At 40.1% G+C, this 16,593-nt stretch overlaps 2 protein-coding genes across 3 annotated transcripts in view; one reads left to right on the top strand and one right to left on the bottom strand.

Annotated features, from left to right (window-relative positions):
* The window catches only part of Lsm11 (U6 snRNA-associated Sm-like protein LSm11), a 57,806-nt gene extending 41,450 nt beyond the window's left edge, over positions 1-16,356 (top strand). The window contains exons 3-4 of the mRNA XM_074101164.1: positions 14,471-14,618; positions 14,827-16,356. Coding sequence (XP_073957265.1) covers positions 14,471-14,618; positions 14,827-14,984 — 306 coding nt within the window. The 3' untranslated portion in view covers positions 14,985-16,356. The remainder of the gene's footprint in view (positions 1-14,470; positions 14,619-14,826) is intronic.
* The window catches only part of Eip74EF (Ecdysone-induced protein E74), a 321,891-nt gene that overhangs the window by 256,053 nt on the left and 49,245 nt on the right, over positions 1-16,593 (bottom strand). For both annotated transcript variants that reach the window (XM_074098101.1, XM_074098143.1), the window contains exon 2: positions 13,129-13,201. The gene's annotated coding sequence lies outside the window, so the exon portion shown is untranslated. The remainder of the gene's footprint in view (positions 1-13,128; positions 13,202-16,593) is intronic.

Below are 16,593 nucleotides of genomic sequence, written 5' to 3'. Positions count from 1 at the left end.
GCACGTCACACTGAAAACTGCATCGCAGGAAACGCACGCGCCGGCATTGAGGCGAGGCCGGCCCGCCACCGCCAGACGGCGCCACGGCGCGTGACGTCAGTACCCCTAGTTTCGGTTAAATCGTCGATCGCGTAAGTTGTTGCGTAAAGTATGGAAACACGAACATCGCAAACGTTCCGCTAGAGGCGCTGTTCGTGTTTCCATACAAATTGAGATTTTAACGCCAACGCGATCGAGACGTATTTTGTAACCGAAAACTTACACAGAACTATCCCACTATATTATAGATACGAAAGTTTGTAAGTCTGTTGGTTTGCTACATCATCACGTCTAAACCGCTGAACCGATTAAGGTGTAATTCGGTATACGGATAGATTGAGTCTCGGGAAGGACATAGAATAGCTTTTATCCCGGAGAATTGCAGAGTTCCCGCGGGATAGCGATAAAAGAATTATACGCGGGCGGAGTCGCGGGCAACAGCTAGTCAGAATTATTAGCTTAACATCATCGTCATATTAGCGGGAATACGCCTGTATTTTTTTTATAACATACAGGCTACCTTGGTTGCAATGCAACCCCCAAATAAAACCCTCGACCTTAATGTGCTTGTCATGAAACCCGTGGTCGGTAAATGAGTCATTGCGCGTACAAATTTTGTTGTCATGAAGCCCAAGGTCGGTAAATGAGTCAAAGTGCGTACTGATACTGCTGCGCGCGCTGCTGCAGGCCCACCTGCACACGCGCATGCTGCGGGAGGGGGAAGGGGAGGGCGACGCTACCAAGAGCGCAGCCTAAGGTATCGCTAATATTTGGTAGAATTATATTTTTTCTTTTAGAAATATAAAATTTTACTCGCAAATGTGATGAAAAACATTGTATGTCGCACGGGCTCTACTAGAATTACGAACATTGACTCATTAAAGACTTCGATTCATAGAAGACTTGTGCAATTCTAATAGACTCTCGTTCGTAATTCCTTACCGCCCCTAACATCCTTTTATGAAGCCAGCTACAAAAATTACAGATGATCCTCATTACGGAGTTATCAGAGGTGACGAGACCTCGGACGCTAAGGAAAGCATCACTATTGCACAACGCTAAGCATTGTCAGAAGGTTACGAAGGAGACTTCGCAAATAGAAGTCTAATAGAGACTATTAGATAACGTTATCCCCTTTGCAATGTGTCCATCTTGATTGATATGAATATCGTTGCATGGAAAGCTCAATAGCAGAGTGAATAATCCGAGTGTTTTGGCCGTCATTGCATGGACACTGCTCTGTGGAATCTTACGAACACGATTCTAGAACCGTGCGTTTCTGGAACCATACGATTCTAGACCCGCGCGTTTTTAGAACCACGCGATTCCCACATGAACAGACCCTTGATCTACTGAATCTATTTACTAAAAGGGAAATACGTAAACTTCCAAGTTAAAGACTTTATCTATTTTATTGCCCGCCAGTTATCAGCTTGTTATCTGTATTAATAATCAGCTCGACGCCTTTATTTATTACGAGCCGGCGATTCACATTATGATAATTAATATTTCATATTTGTGTGTTACCGATTGATTACATAGAGACCAGATGTTCCTTACCTAGATAAGATGCCAGGACGAGTGACCACGATTTTCATACTACTAGGAAAATAAAAAATGTATAAAAGAAGGTCCATCATACGCGGTAACTTCAAATTTGTCACCTCCCTTCCCCCAAAAGTACACCCGCGCGGAGCAGGATCGTGTCGCTATAAACCTTCCTTGAATCAATCTATTTATTGACGATTACCGTGTTAATATTGTAAAAATAAGCCATTCATTTCGGACAGAATTCATAGAGGTTAGTTCAATGAAAATAATAATAACAAGTGGTGTTAGTAGGTAGGTACAATCAAGACAAACATGAACTTAAAATAAGCAGAAGTTAAGATTAGTTGTGTAGATAAAATGGCGAGAAGTGACTTTGTTTTAAACTATGTAAAAGATTGCGTGTGTTGCCAGGTTAACACAGCACGATCAGGGTTTAGGCCGGGAGCGCCAAAATTCGCATACTCTTCGCTAGTCATAGCCATAATTTTTGTCCGGATCATCCTTTAATTTAAGATTTAAGATTTAAGATTGATTTATTTGCCAACATGAACAATACAGGATAGGCACACAGAATACAAATAAACAATAAAGTAATAAAAAATGCGTTTGCCATTCCCTTGCACTGTGTGGCAAAAGGAACAGGCTCAGCTTATGCTGCGCTTGCTCAGAAGCTGCCAGCGCTGGTTTTCAGCCTGCCCCCGCTGCCTTGTCATATTTGTTGATGACTTGGGAGCCACAGCGGGCTTGTGCGTTCAAACTGCGCTTGCACAGTTTTTGTTATTGTCATCTGACGTCTGGGCGATAGTGATTGGATGATAGCGTAATCGGCGACCTTGTCCGTCGGCCAATGTCTGCCTCAAATCATGGCCTTTAAGGGCCACAACCTCTGCTACGATTTATCGCCATATCTTTCTTGTTTGTTTTTTTTTTATCACGAGATAGGGCCTGCCCTTGCGAGGCAGCGAGGCTGATCGCTAGTTCCGGGTTGCTTTTTGTCCCTTTTTTACGTGCCCGCAGTTCCGTCTTCCGTCCTCGTTGCACAATGCATTTTTTTCACACTGTTCCGTCAATAATTACCGCGGTTTTTACTTGTTGGCTCGCTGCTGAAATTCGGCGTTTTCCGTTCTGTTGTTGATCTTGACTCAGATTGTCAAATCTTTTATAAGTCTGCACCGTTCTTCTTCTGTTTCTTTTTTCCTTTTTTTTCGTGACTAGTGCACCTGTGTGATGCCAGCCTCATTGGAAGACTTGATGTTTGATGTCTGGTTCTTCGTTCGTCTACCTATTTGGTTCCATTTCGTTAGTTTCCCCCATTATACACATTAGGAGCTGTGGTGGCCTAGTGGTTTGACCTATCGCCTCTCAAGCAGAGGGTCGTGGGTTCAAACCCCGGCTCGCGCCTCTGAGTTTTTCGAAATTCATGTGCGGAATTACATTTGAAATTTACCACGAGCTTTGCGGTGAAGGAAAACATCGTGAGGAAACCTGCACAAACCTGCGAAGCAATTCAATGGTGCGTGTGAAGTTCCCAATCCGCACTGGGCCCGCGTGGGAACTTATGGCCCAAGCCCTCTTGCTCTGAGAGGAGGCCTCTGCCCTGCAGTGGGACGTATATGATGATTATACACATACATATTTTCAAAAATTTTAATCTTTATGAAACTCGTTCATATTACATATGAATTAATTTTCCGTGAGTCTGTCCGAACTTAACGATTGCCTATATACGCCGAATGTTTCCGTATAGCCTTGATAAATACACGATTTTATAATTAAAAAAGCAAATTACTTCACACTTATTATTATAAAGGTTAAAAGTCTATGGTTGCAGGTCTGATTGTACCATTAGTAAGATTAGTCTGAGGCTGTGGTCTGAGGTGTCACGTGCAAGTAAAAACTTCCATTCCATTAATATGGAACACTAGCGTTTACACGCGGCTTCGCACGCGTAAACCATTAGATACAGCTGTTGAATTGAAATTCCGGGATTTTATTAAATTCCCGTGGGAATTCCATAAAATTACATCGTGTCAAAGTCAAAATATCTTTATTCAATTTAGGCTATAACAAGCACTTATGAATGTCAAAAAAAAATCTACCACCGGTTCGGAAAAACCTCTGCTGAGAAGAATCCGGCAAGAAACTCAACGAGGTATATATTTTTTTAAAAACAGATTTACGATATTATTAAATGATATGTATACATCACAAGTATTTAACACAACTTTATTTTTAACACAGTAGGTTCGCTATTTGAAGGGATCGCTAATGCGGATCGGAATTATTTCCAAATATCCCAGTCCATGATATAATCATTAACTTTATAATACGCCTTTGATATGAATGTCTTCTTGACAATAGATCTGAATTTTGTATCCGTTTCATTTATAATATTTTTTCGTGGTTTTCATTGACGTTAAATTAAAACACCCATGCCAAATTTCATGACTCTAAACCCAGCGGTTGTTATTTCGAGATTTTATCCCTATCCCGTGGGAATATCGGGATAAAAAGCAGCCTACGTGTTATTTCAGATAACTATCTACATACCAGATTTTGGGACTAGGTGAAGTGTCCCATGATATTTATATTTATTTATATTCCATTGAATTGCTTCGCAGGTTTGTGCAGGTTTTCTCGCGATGTTTTCCTTCATCGTATAGCTCGTGGTAAATTTCAAACGTAATTTGGCACATGAATTTCGAAAAACCCATTGCTGCGGGCCTGGGTTTGAACCCACGATCCTCTGCTTGTGGTTTGTGGGATACCACAGACAACCCTATATCTCACCTGGCTGAGACGTATAACCCACTTTGCCTAGCTCTGGCCTATTGGCTACGGAAGTGGCGACCTCTAGGTCAAGGCGTTTGCAACGATTCGGTAACTCCGGCCATCGGCGGCCTTGGCCTTGGACTTGGACCTTGGAGGCTACTGCGGAATACGAAAATCGAAGTTCGTATCGCACCGTCCCTCTCGCTCTCGTATTAAATAACATAAGCGTGAGCGGGACGGCAAGGTAAGAGGCTCGAATTTTGCACTTCGTAGTTCGTAGTACAGGATCTGGGAGTCATCAGTGCTGCCGATTTAATTCGGCTTTATTCGAGGTTAGATATAGGCCGTAATATTTTATCGGAAAAGTTCCTATTTGTCAAGCTGCTCCAGTTGGGTTCAGTATCAATTTATGCAACTTGCGGCAAGTTTACATAAGGTTTGAATGTTCTCGGAAATTTCTGGAAATTTCCACAGGTACTCGTAATATAGGAAATTTAAATTTAAGGAACGGAAAGTTTGAATCCCCATAAATAATTGTGAGTAGTTTCCCAAATTTTCCTATATGAAAAATTCCGCAATCTTGGAAAGTTTCCTTTGGCATATCAAGTATCAAGAGAGCATAGGGGAATGTCGCATCGATATGTTAATAATTGATATAGAGTGGTTAACACCTAAATTAAGAGTTTTATTCGATTTAAATCACTCTAAATAATTTGATGGTGGAGGTTATAACATCTCAGTGTGTATATGTATATACAGAGTAGTATAGCCACGAAGACTACTTTCAAAAATCCCTAATTAGTTTTTTGCATGTAATCTTTTGTCTTTTATGAGAGTGTTTAACGTCAGGTGAGATAAGGGTCAATTATAGTCAGTTAAATGTTAAAAAAATGTCTCTTTGCGTATATTTTTTTAATAATCTAATTTTGCTGGCCAAGTGTAAAGACGAGTGGAATAAGAAAGGGGAGGCTTGTGCCCTGCAGTGGGACACATTATAAAAAAAAAATCTCTTGTTTTTAAACTAGTGTTGAATCCTAAGGCTCGCGACGAGGAAGTTCCCAAGACGATCCCATAGAGCTTATGGGAACGGAAGCAATACCAAGCCCTCGGTACCGCTCTGCTTTCAGAGCATGACATGAGTGCGTGTGAGCTAACTTTGGGGGCGGCAGACGTGAGCTTGCCTCCGGAATCCTAAAGCTTAATGGTTACTTGACCTGAAATGTAAATTTCTGAATTGAATTATTATTATTATTTTTTTATTTATTTATTACGGTGAAAGCAGTCTACACTTAATAGTTAGTGTTTAGTTTTGTACCTAAGGGACCCCATACATCCCTGTATTATTATTATTATTAACATTTTTGTATTTTTTTTTATTTAATTGTATACTGTAGTTTGTAAGTATTTTATTTGTAATTATTTTATGTTGAAAAAATGACTTTCTGCCAAGTTTCTAGCGGCGCATTCTTCTTGGCCATGATGGTCTTTCCGAAAGCGCTGGTAATTAAAAAAAAATACGTGTAAAAGTGCCCATTGCGGCCTATTTACTAGATAAATGATTTGAATTTGAATCCTCCTTTTAAGTGATTATAAGCTACATAAAAAAAATAATACAGCGTGCTTCAACTGTACTGCTGTAATTTTTTTGTTGATAAATAAATAAATGTATTCAAACTTGTGTTTTGAACTTGGATATGCACCTGCCTGAAAATAAGCGCTGAGATGGTTTAACGCATTCACTGCTACCTGCCTGACTTGACTTGACTGACCACAGGTGCCACGGACTCACATGTGCGTTCAAAATGTATGAATAATTATGACAGCGGCACTGGGGGGGAGTTCCAAAAAGCATATATGCGTCGGTGACAGTGAATGCGTTAACGCTTCAGCATTATGCTGAGCCAGGGTGTGATTCGTCTACCCTAAGGGTGGAAAAAAAAAGCTTATTAACAAAGGTTCACTATTTTTATATTTTCAGTTTTGTCGGCGGTTTAGTTTTTTGTTAATCTTTCTTCTCTTTCTTTGTTAGTTTATCGATAGCCGTGTGTCCATGACCGTCGGAAGGCGAGAGTAAAGAATCTGGAGCACCCGGCGCGGGCGCACCCACGCGGCGCGTCACACGTCGCGTCACGACGGGCGTACAACGCGTCACTTTTCAGCTTTACTGACAGCCTATACACGTCCCACTGCCGGGCACAGGCGTCCTCTAAGTATGAAAGGGCTGGGGCCGTAGTTCCCAAGCGTGGCCAGTGCGGATTAGCAATTCACACTCACCATTCTCAATTCACAATCACAGGCTAGATAGTTTGTCGTAGTGATCAGCCGTGTCCATTTGAGTAATTTTATGTTAAAAATTAATTACTTGCAAAATCGTGACCTAGCACTATTTTTAAGTGCTTATTTTAGACCCAAAAGTTTGTTTTACAATTTGTCTTTTATTTAATATCTATTTAATAAGATCAATCATTTGTTGTATATTGCTATTGATTATTTATGTTAGCACTGTAAGTCCTATTACACCTGAAACACACATTTATCCTAGTTCAGGTACCTATTGTGTATTATTTTCAATTTATTCTGTGTTTGTTTAGACTATTAGTTATATTTGTCAAATATGATGTAAAGTTAATAAACATGTTATTTATTATTATTATTATTTCTTATTGAATTGCTTCGCAGGTTTTCTCGCGATGTTTTTCTTCACCGTAAAACTTGTAAGTTTGAAATGTGACGATCGCACATGAATTTCGAAAGACTCCGATATGCGAGCCCGGTTTCGTATCCACGATCTAATGCTCAAGAGGCCGTAGTTCAAACGACTAGACTGCCACGGCTTTCTTACAAAAAGTTGTTTTTTACTGCAAACGTTATGCTTATGAAATTTATACCAACTCTTCGTTATGCCAATTTAAATTATACGAATTAGTAATTACGCTAAATAACTTTATGCCATTTGAATTATGCGGATTAATAAACGCGGGGAACCCATTTGCTAGTTCGCCACCTAAACGCCTAAATCAATTATCAAATTAAATAAGGCAAAGTTATTGTTAACATTGTCGATTTCACAATTTATAAACTGCTTGATCGACTTTATTTTAGAATTAATGCCTGCCTCGTGCGCTCTGTTGCCCTTGGGAAATATATTCCGAATCGGCTGTAGGTGTAATGTAGGTGTCTCTTATAAGAATTTCAATCGCTTTAACGCTTAAGGCACTTGTCTCACCGCCAGCGAGGAAACGATTGGCTATCGACTATTTTCTCGCTCAAGAAACGAACAAAAGATATAAGATCCTGTGTGAGTAAAAGAGACAATTATATTAATAGTTGATCGCTGGCTGTTCACACTGTCGGCGAGAACTCGCTCTTACATCTTTTGTCGCAGCGACAAGAGCTATAAAACTCGCTGAGCTATAGATACTCGCTCAGCGATGTCAGCTTGGCGGCCGCCCCGCACGAGCGAGTCGAGTGGAGCGAGTAATCGCCCGTCGCACGCGAACACTCGCTTACAGCCGAGCGACAAAACTACACTCGTTTCTCGCTGCTCGCCCACTCGTTTCTAGTTACTCGCTCTACTCGCTTCTCGCTCATCGTCGGCGGTGGGACAAGTGCCTTAAGCTTAAACTGTGGGAGAAATAGGCGAGTACATTGCGGTACCGCGCGGCTATGTATAAGAGATTAAACAATCAACAACAGCAGTGTACTGCAAACGCGATGTTTCTCACTCGTCTGCGTCTTAAAAGCTGAATGCTGGGCACCTTGGTCAACTAGGAACCCTTATTTGCCATGTCTGTCTGTCTGTTCGCGGCTATGCTCAGAGACCGTTAGTACTACAAAGCTGTAATTTGGCATGAATATACATATCAATCAAGCCGACAGTGCAGTAGGTACAGGGCAGTAGAGAGACATTAATTTGGTGTCGTTTCTTCATTTGTACATACACCTTTACGAAGCCGGAGCATACAACTAGATATTAATAAAAGTATATTATACCCAGTTATATCGGTCGTCCCCACCCGGAAAGATTATGTTTACAAACACGTTTGCTGCTGGCAGACTAAAAAACGGCCTTGAGATCCTGTACTTAAAAAAAAAACACCAAAAACAAGTGACTATTGACCGCTAGAGAAAGTAAAATCGTACGTGCGGCCTTGGCTGAGGCCGTGAACGACGTGAACTGACAAATACAACCTTATTTTTAACCGAGCAACGTATCAATCAGAATGATTGTTGACGACTGTGAAAAAAAACAACGGCTGTTACCATAGAGACTTTAGTTTTATTTCTAGAGGTTTAAAGTTCGGTTTGGAACGCTTGTTGTGTATGATAGTTAAGGTAGGCTGCAGTGAAAGTGACGTGAGGTACACGGAAGCCGTTTAAGAACGGCGTTGTAGAATGCACCCACTGCACTATGTTGGTTGGGTCGAGTGTTGACGGAGTGGCGGCGGCCGAGGTGCTTTGTGATTGTATGTGTATCATGTTGCTTTTTAGGCGCCTGCGACGTCACGTGACGTCGGCTGACGTTAATGTTGAAAAGGAAAAGGCATTCTTATACATACTTATAGGATCAAAAGTCACATGTCTGTCAGAATGTTATACTAAGCGACGTGTCGGGTTTCTAGTTGATCGTATGGAACAACTAAGGCTATGGTCTCTTACAATCGTAAAATTAAGTTTATGACGTCACGTGAACGAAGGTTACGTACCTACTTTTAAAAAGGTTTGTTTTCGTTCAAATACTTGTGGTAATCAAAACGTATTATTACTTAAAAAAAGAGTGAGAGGGACGGTACGATATGAACTTCGATTTTAGAATTTCGTTGTAGGTTTAGCGGGTATAAAATTGATATTGATAAAGTGATACTGCCACGAGCTTATATTTGGCAGCAATGGCACGCTACTGTGGCCAAGGGCGCTAACGTGTTGAGTACCTAAAATTATTGCGTAATACGCGCACTATTTTTATCATCAATCCATAAGTACTTAGAGATCTCGGAAACTCGGCAGAAAGTTGTTTGTTAAAACGTTAAAACTGTTGGATTTTGGATGCAATGAGGGTTTTCACAGAGACAAAATATCGCTAGATGGCGTTAGTGTCGTGAGGTGCGTTTGACGTTTGCTTGCTTACGATTGGCTCATTTAGTTTTTTAACCAATCACGAGCAAACGTCAAACGGACTTTACGATACACACCATCTAGCGATATATCGCCTCTGTGAAAACCCTCATTTGGTATGTAGATGGTGCTAGACGCCTGCAATAACGCATAGGTTACTTTTTTATCTCGGAATTCCCATAGAATAGGGATAAAATATCGAATTTAATTATCCTGTTGGATCTAAAACTTAAAAACCCATTTTGACTATTCGAGAACTTCCGTAATACAAGTGTCACTACATTGCAGTTTTATCGAGTCTGCGATGTAATGCAACTTTTAGCAAGTTCTTGAATGCTCTAAATGGGGCTTTACGCGTGCGAAGCCGCGGGAAAGCACTACTACTAACTAACAGGGCGCAGTGACCCAAAGTGAGTCTTGGCTTCCAACACCTGACTGCCTTGCTTTATGATCTTGGGCCACTTGCCAGCCTTTGACCCCGATATCCAAAAGGACTCTCTGGCTGGACCCCGTCCATCCAGCGGTACCTAGAAACGGGCACGTATCTGAATATCGAAAATTGAAATATCGGTATTTAAAATACCGACGGTCAAAATATCGAACCTAACGTTACATTAAATATAAACTTTTTAAATATATTTCGATATCAGTGCAGTGGGGTGCAGGGCAGTGTCTTTTCGTCCAAATTACCGCAGTGTTTGAATTCAAAAGTCTTTGACCAGTGTGATGTGTTGCCAGTGATGACATACGGATCTGAGACGTGGGCGCTAACGATGGGCCTCATGAGAAAACTCAAAGTCACTCAGAGGGCTATGGAGAGGGCTATGCTCGGGGTTTCTCTGCGGGATAGAATTAGAAATGAAGATATCCGCAGTAGAACTAAGGTTACCGACATAGCCCGAAGAATTGCGAAACTAAAGTGGCAGTGGGCGGGGCACATTGCTCGCAGGACTGATGGCCGATGGGGTCAGAAGGTTCTCGAATGGCGTCCGCGGACCGGGAGACGAGCTGTCGGTAGGCCTCCAACAAGATGGAGCGACGACTTGTTTAAGATCGCGGGATCGCGGTGGATGCGGAAAGCACAAGACCGGTCTGAGTGGAGAGCCTTGGGGGAGGCCTATGTCCAGCAGTGGACGTCTTTCGGCTGACATGATGATGATGATGATGATATTTCGATATTCAGATACGTCCCCCTAAAAACTAGTAATAAAAAAAATGTGAGTATAAATAGTCTCATTATTTAGTTATGTGGCTTGAAACTGTATTTATATTGGCTTGGCATTGATCGACTCAGCCAAAAATGGTGACAGCAAAAAGCACGCGATTCCGGGTGGAAAGGCGAAGGCACCGGCAAGGCCGATCGAGTGACTACACGGCTTTGTCAAAAAACTGGTCAAGCGCGACTCGGCCTCAGACTTACGCACCTAGAGGGTTCCGTAAGGGTGAAGGCAGACGAGAGTAATTGTTGGAGTTGTGAGTCGTGTAATTTGTGTATTTATGTGATTTATTGTCAATGTTTTATTTATTTCGATGCGTATCCTTTCCAATTGAACGAGTGAATTAAAATTACTTATTTGCCATTCTTTTACAGTTTTTGGCACATAAGGTCAATGTGGCCAAGACCGCATACTTCATTTTTTTTTTACCTCGGCGTGATCTAGCTGCGTTAATTATTCACCTGCGTTAACACTTGTACTTGCATACGATGAAGAATTTCATAAATAATAGTTAAGCTATAGAGATAGATCATTTTATTCACAAATGAAGCAAAAAAATAGTATTTTCTAACATTCGGCGAGTAGACGGACTTCCGTGTAGTTTAAGGTAAGTCCGTCTAGTAATGATATCGGCCATACTATGGGTCCTTATATGTAAGTATGCGAATCCTCAAAAAAAATGAAACAAGACAATGAAAAGTGTACTTTAAACGTGTTAACATAAGGCTTAGATTCGGAATAAACACAATTTTTCTTATTCAAAGGCAAGTCCGGCATATATTACGTAAATGGGGTGGTAAACCTTTTTTGGCAAAAAATATATAATAAGTACTTACTTATTTATAAGGTTTCCCAAATAAAGGATCAATTGAAATTATAAAATGTATTTTAATAGTTTAATTTTTAATTTACTGAGATCAAAGAGGGTCACCTAGCACTGATAGTGCAAGCTTTGCTTAGTTTGGGGCTAATATTTATTTGATTATTTATTTATTTGATAGGTATTTTTAATTTATATTTTCGGTGACATAGTGCCACAGCATAGTGCTGAGGGTGAGGGACACATTTCCGTACTAGTTTCAAGATCAAAATGCCTTATGAAATCCTAATAATATTGAAATCGTAAAACAGTTGGTAACTTCTGATTCAAGGGAAGTCCGGCATATGACGGACTTGCCTTGTACATAGTAGACGGACTTTCCAACTTAACGAAATTTTATTGTGATAAATGATGGTACGTATAATTACAAAAGTAAGCCATTTTCTGATAAATTAAACACAGAATAAACTTAACTGGTTCTTATATTACTTCTGTAGTTACTTTCTGGTGCAAAATCTTGTCACGAACTATTTTTAACAATTTTGTTAGCAGAGACCGTCGCACTATCATTTCGAGTTCCATACATGCAATTACTTGTTTAGGCGGATTGCTCTGAAGTTCGTTGTCACAGCGCCATCTGTATTAGAGTGAGGGAACAAGCGCGACAAACTGCTTTATATACTGGACGCTAAAGCAGGAACCGCTTTCAAATTCAAAAGTTATAACGTGTTGACGGACTTGCCTTGTAGACGGTCTTGCCCACAGTGACCTTAATTATTAACGGCGGAATTTAGGTAGGGAGAGAGCACCGCTTTTTATCGATGTTATCGACAAATCGATAGTTTCCGCTGATACGTACTATTTTCAGCAGTCCATGATGAAAAAAATCGAAATATCGGAATGTTTCATCCGTGTAAATTGCTTTATTGAAATCACTATAATTACGAATACCTTTATATTTTACAACTTGAGAAAACATCCCTCTGCGACCACTTAACGCTAGGTAGCTTGTTTGCCTACCCTTTGATAAAATAAAAGAGAAAATATTATTTTGTAATCCTTCAGCTCTTACCAGAGCTAATATAAAGTAGGTATTTTATAATAATATTCCAAGCATAAATATATTTACAAGTATATATTAAAGTAACAAAATAAATTTAAAAAAAACCATTGATTTGTCGATTACATCGATGAAAAGCGGTGCTCTCTTTTTATTTTATTTTTTATTCGACTGGATGGCAAACGAGCAAGTGGGTCTCCTGATGGTAAGAGATCACCACCGCCCATAAACATCTGCAACACCAGGGGTATTGCAGATGCGTTGCCAACCTAGAGGCCTAAGATGGGATACCTCAAGTGCCAGTAATTTCACCGGCTGCCTTATTCTCCACGCCGAAACACAACAGTGCAAGCACTGCTGCTTCACGGCAGGATTAGCGAGCAAGATGGTGGTAGCAATCCGGGCGGACCTTGCACAAGGTCCTACCACCTGCAGAACACTCATTACAACGCTCAAATGTCTCTCTCCCTACAATCTGTCAATAGCCGCACGCAATATTCCGTACCCTAATAATTATTCTTGTTTTCTGTGGTAATAATTGTTTATGTACTTACCAAGTTTTATTATCATGCCACTTATTTAGGCTATTGAACACAATGTGATGAACACGATGGTGGAAATCCCGTTCTGTAACAAAATGAAAAACATATTTTATATTAATTTAACCAAGTAAATGTTAACATCAAAGGTTTTCCGCTGCGTTTCATTTTAATCCTACTTGTTACTAAAATTATAAATTAAAATACACTCGCAAGCTACCAAGACACAGACTAAGAAATTCAAAAATCGAAGTTCGTATTATACCGTCCCTCCCACTCTTGTATTAAATAATATAAGCGACAGCGGGACGGAAGATGCGAAGTTCGAATTTTGCACTTCATAGTATAGGGCCAAGCTCAGCCTAGTTTGGAGTTGTTTTTATGGAATAGGGGGTAAACAAGCAAACGGATCCCGTGATAGGTAATGGCAAGCGATTACCGTCGACTCTTGCAACACCAGAAGAGTCAAAAGTGCTTTGCCAGCCTTTTAGATAGGAGTACGCTCTATTCTTGAAGGTTTGAAGGTCATATCGGTCCGGGGATACCGCAGGCGGTTCATTCCAAAGTTTTACTGTGAGCTTCTGGAAATTTTTGTAAACGCACAGTAAAAAACTGCCACCCGAACAACTTCTCGGAGCACTCCCCGTTGTACATGCAATAGAGGATGCACAGTGAAGCCACATCTTTACACGGCGCCAAGGAGTCAAGTCGATCAATTCACTGGTAGCCGACTATTCGAGTCGCTCTCCGATGTATGCGGTGCAGAGGGAGAAGCTGGTACTGGGAAGCTCTGCCCACAGATGGGAGCAGTATTCCATATATGGGCGAGCCTGCCCGCGGAAATGACCGCGGAACTGGACTTCACTCGAGATGACAACACCAAGGATTCCGATACTGGCTGTGGTAGCTAAGGGAGTGCTCTCGAAAATAGCTGATGCGACAAACGCAGACAGTCTGATAGATATACCGCATGTATTGTAACAAGTGTTCTTTGCTAAATAGACTATATTTTTTAAAGATTGTCGGTGTGTATGTTTTTGGCTGTTGTTATTTGGTTTGTGAATAGCTGGAGCTCTGGAATAACACGAACTATTCCATCACCATCATATCAACCGTATGAAGTCCACTGCTGGACGCTTCCCCATAATATTTACTGGTCCGATAATCCTTCAGGATTGATATTAACACAAGTTATATCCCGCAAGATCTTAATCGCCAGCTATAACTTAAATAAAAACCACGATGCTATATTTGGGAAATATTGAATTCTTTTCTTGTTTAGCTGCCAGAACTAATGATTCAAGTGAGTAAAACCACGGGTAAAAGCTAGTATTTATTATGCTGCTTTTGTTCTCAGGTTATCACCAGGGGTCACAGTGGCTTGCGCGGTTTCCTCTATGGCTACGTGGAGGCCTTTGACAAGCATTGGAACTTGGTGCTGACGGAAGTCCTGGAGGTGTACCAGAGAAAGGCCACAAGGAAACTAAAAATACCACCAGCTGGAGGTGAGTGTTTAAAAATGATACATTTTCTAGGAGTATTACTGGTAGTGGGGGAGTTACTGGTCCAAATCCGCCACTACAACCGACATGTTCCTATCAACATTTCAATCAACTAAACTCTCGATGAAGCAGCGCGTCGCGCAAAATAGTTTTCGTCGAATTCCACAAATTAGACTGATTTATTCTTTGACTGGTTATTTTTCTCGTTCAGGTCGCCCAGTGCCGAAAGGGACAGCGGATATGATCTCACCGTTGCCGAGCGTGATCGAGACTCCGTTGGGTAATGGTAAATGGGAGTGCGTTAGACACTTGCCGCAAATAATGGTCAGGGGGGAGCACGTGGTCTTAGTTAATATCATAGACCAATGATGGTCGGAAAAACGAATGCCATTTCCAAAAACACCTCGCTTCGTATAGGAGACTTCGATTGGTTTGGCTCGGCCTTATTCGGCCGTCGGCGTCTTTTAAGCGCTTATTGCGTGGTCAGAAAACTGACGATTTAAACAAAAAAAATATAAGGGTGGTCGTCTGGTCATACTTGACCAACCATCTCTTATGGTACTTGTCTTTGACAGACACAGACATAACGTGCGTTTTGGCACAACCGGTTTGCAACTTTTATGGATAAGGGGCTAAGTTGGCACTGCATCTAAATATTGATTAAATCAAATTATATTTTTTGTAGTGCTTTTTTGTCGTTTTAATGTGTATTGAAACAATATTAAAAAAATTGCCAAATAATATGCTTATTGTCTAAACACTATTTTTATAAGTATAATGGCCGATTACTGTCGTATTTTTCGATGACCTCGAAAACAAGAGGTTCAGTATAGTGTAATCGGCCTGATGTTGTTACGTGAGGCAGTTTTAAAGACTCTAAGCATTAGCGGTATCATTGATAATAGCTTTGTAAGATGTAATAATGTAAGATGTTTGTTTATCATACAATTTCTATTTCCTCCTACAAAAATAAGAAAATGAAGGACCTATAATTGAGCCCTGTGGCACTTCCCTTTCAATGTTAGCTAATTTTGACCTGTTTAAATTAAATTTGTCTCAACATGCAACTGTCTGTTCCCTAGATATGACTTCTAAAGCTGTAAACACCTCTTGTTTCGTAAAACTTTAACATGCCTTGGATTTCGTGTTCTACAGTATCGAAAGCTGAAGTTAAAACTAGAAACAATCCAACAACTTTACGAGTACGTTTATTATTAAAGTCAATAACGGCATTATCAATGTGTTTTGACGTTTTCGTTTCCATGTGATTTATTATTGAAACTAGCACTAAATTTGTAACCAACAACATATCAGAAAGCATAGAAGTGGTTCATTTACATTATTTGGTATGCAAATAATTGTTGCAATTTCTTTTTGGTAGACTAATCAAATCATTAAAGCCCAAATCGTTGAGGAATTCGTCCAATAGATTTAAGTATTAATTAAGTTTAAGAATTAGGAGCTAATTATTCAAAACCTAATAATGTAATTGAGCCATTAATTGTTGTTTATATAAGTAACAAAATTCAATTACATCTTGATTTCAATGATATAGTGCCTACTATAGAGTCAGTAATACGTACCCCAGTGAAAAATATTGATCTTCTTTAGTTTAATATTTAGTGAAGCTATACCTACGTTGAGTACAAATACAAAAGTGTATACAAAGTATACAAGTTATGTGTCAGTAGCTTGTAAGTGTATATTGAATGTTTATTATAAATAAAGAACTTTGTAATAATTGAACTTTTATTTTAGATAATAATCTGAGTACCTGATATCTAAGTTGTTAGAGAACATGACTAAAAGGCTTTGTATTTTTGTTCTCGCGTCTTGAGTTTTGATTACCTATTTGTTCAATGAGACTTATCCAACCACTGGATGAAATATTTTAGACTACTTAATTTAGAAACACCTATATTTATGACCTTGGCCATATCTACTTAAGACAAATGCTATTGTCACTAAAGTTTCGCTG

This window comes from Choristoneura fumiferana, chromosome Z, assembly GCF_025370935.1.
Source record: "Choristoneura fumiferana chromosome Z, NRCan_CFum_1, whole genome shotgun sequence".
Lineage (NCBI taxonomy): Eukaryota > Metazoa > Arthropoda > Insecta > Lepidoptera > Tortricidae > Choristoneura > Choristoneura fumiferana.
Note: the sequence above shows the minus strand (reverse complement) of the source record. Positions and strands in the feature narration are given on the sequence as shown.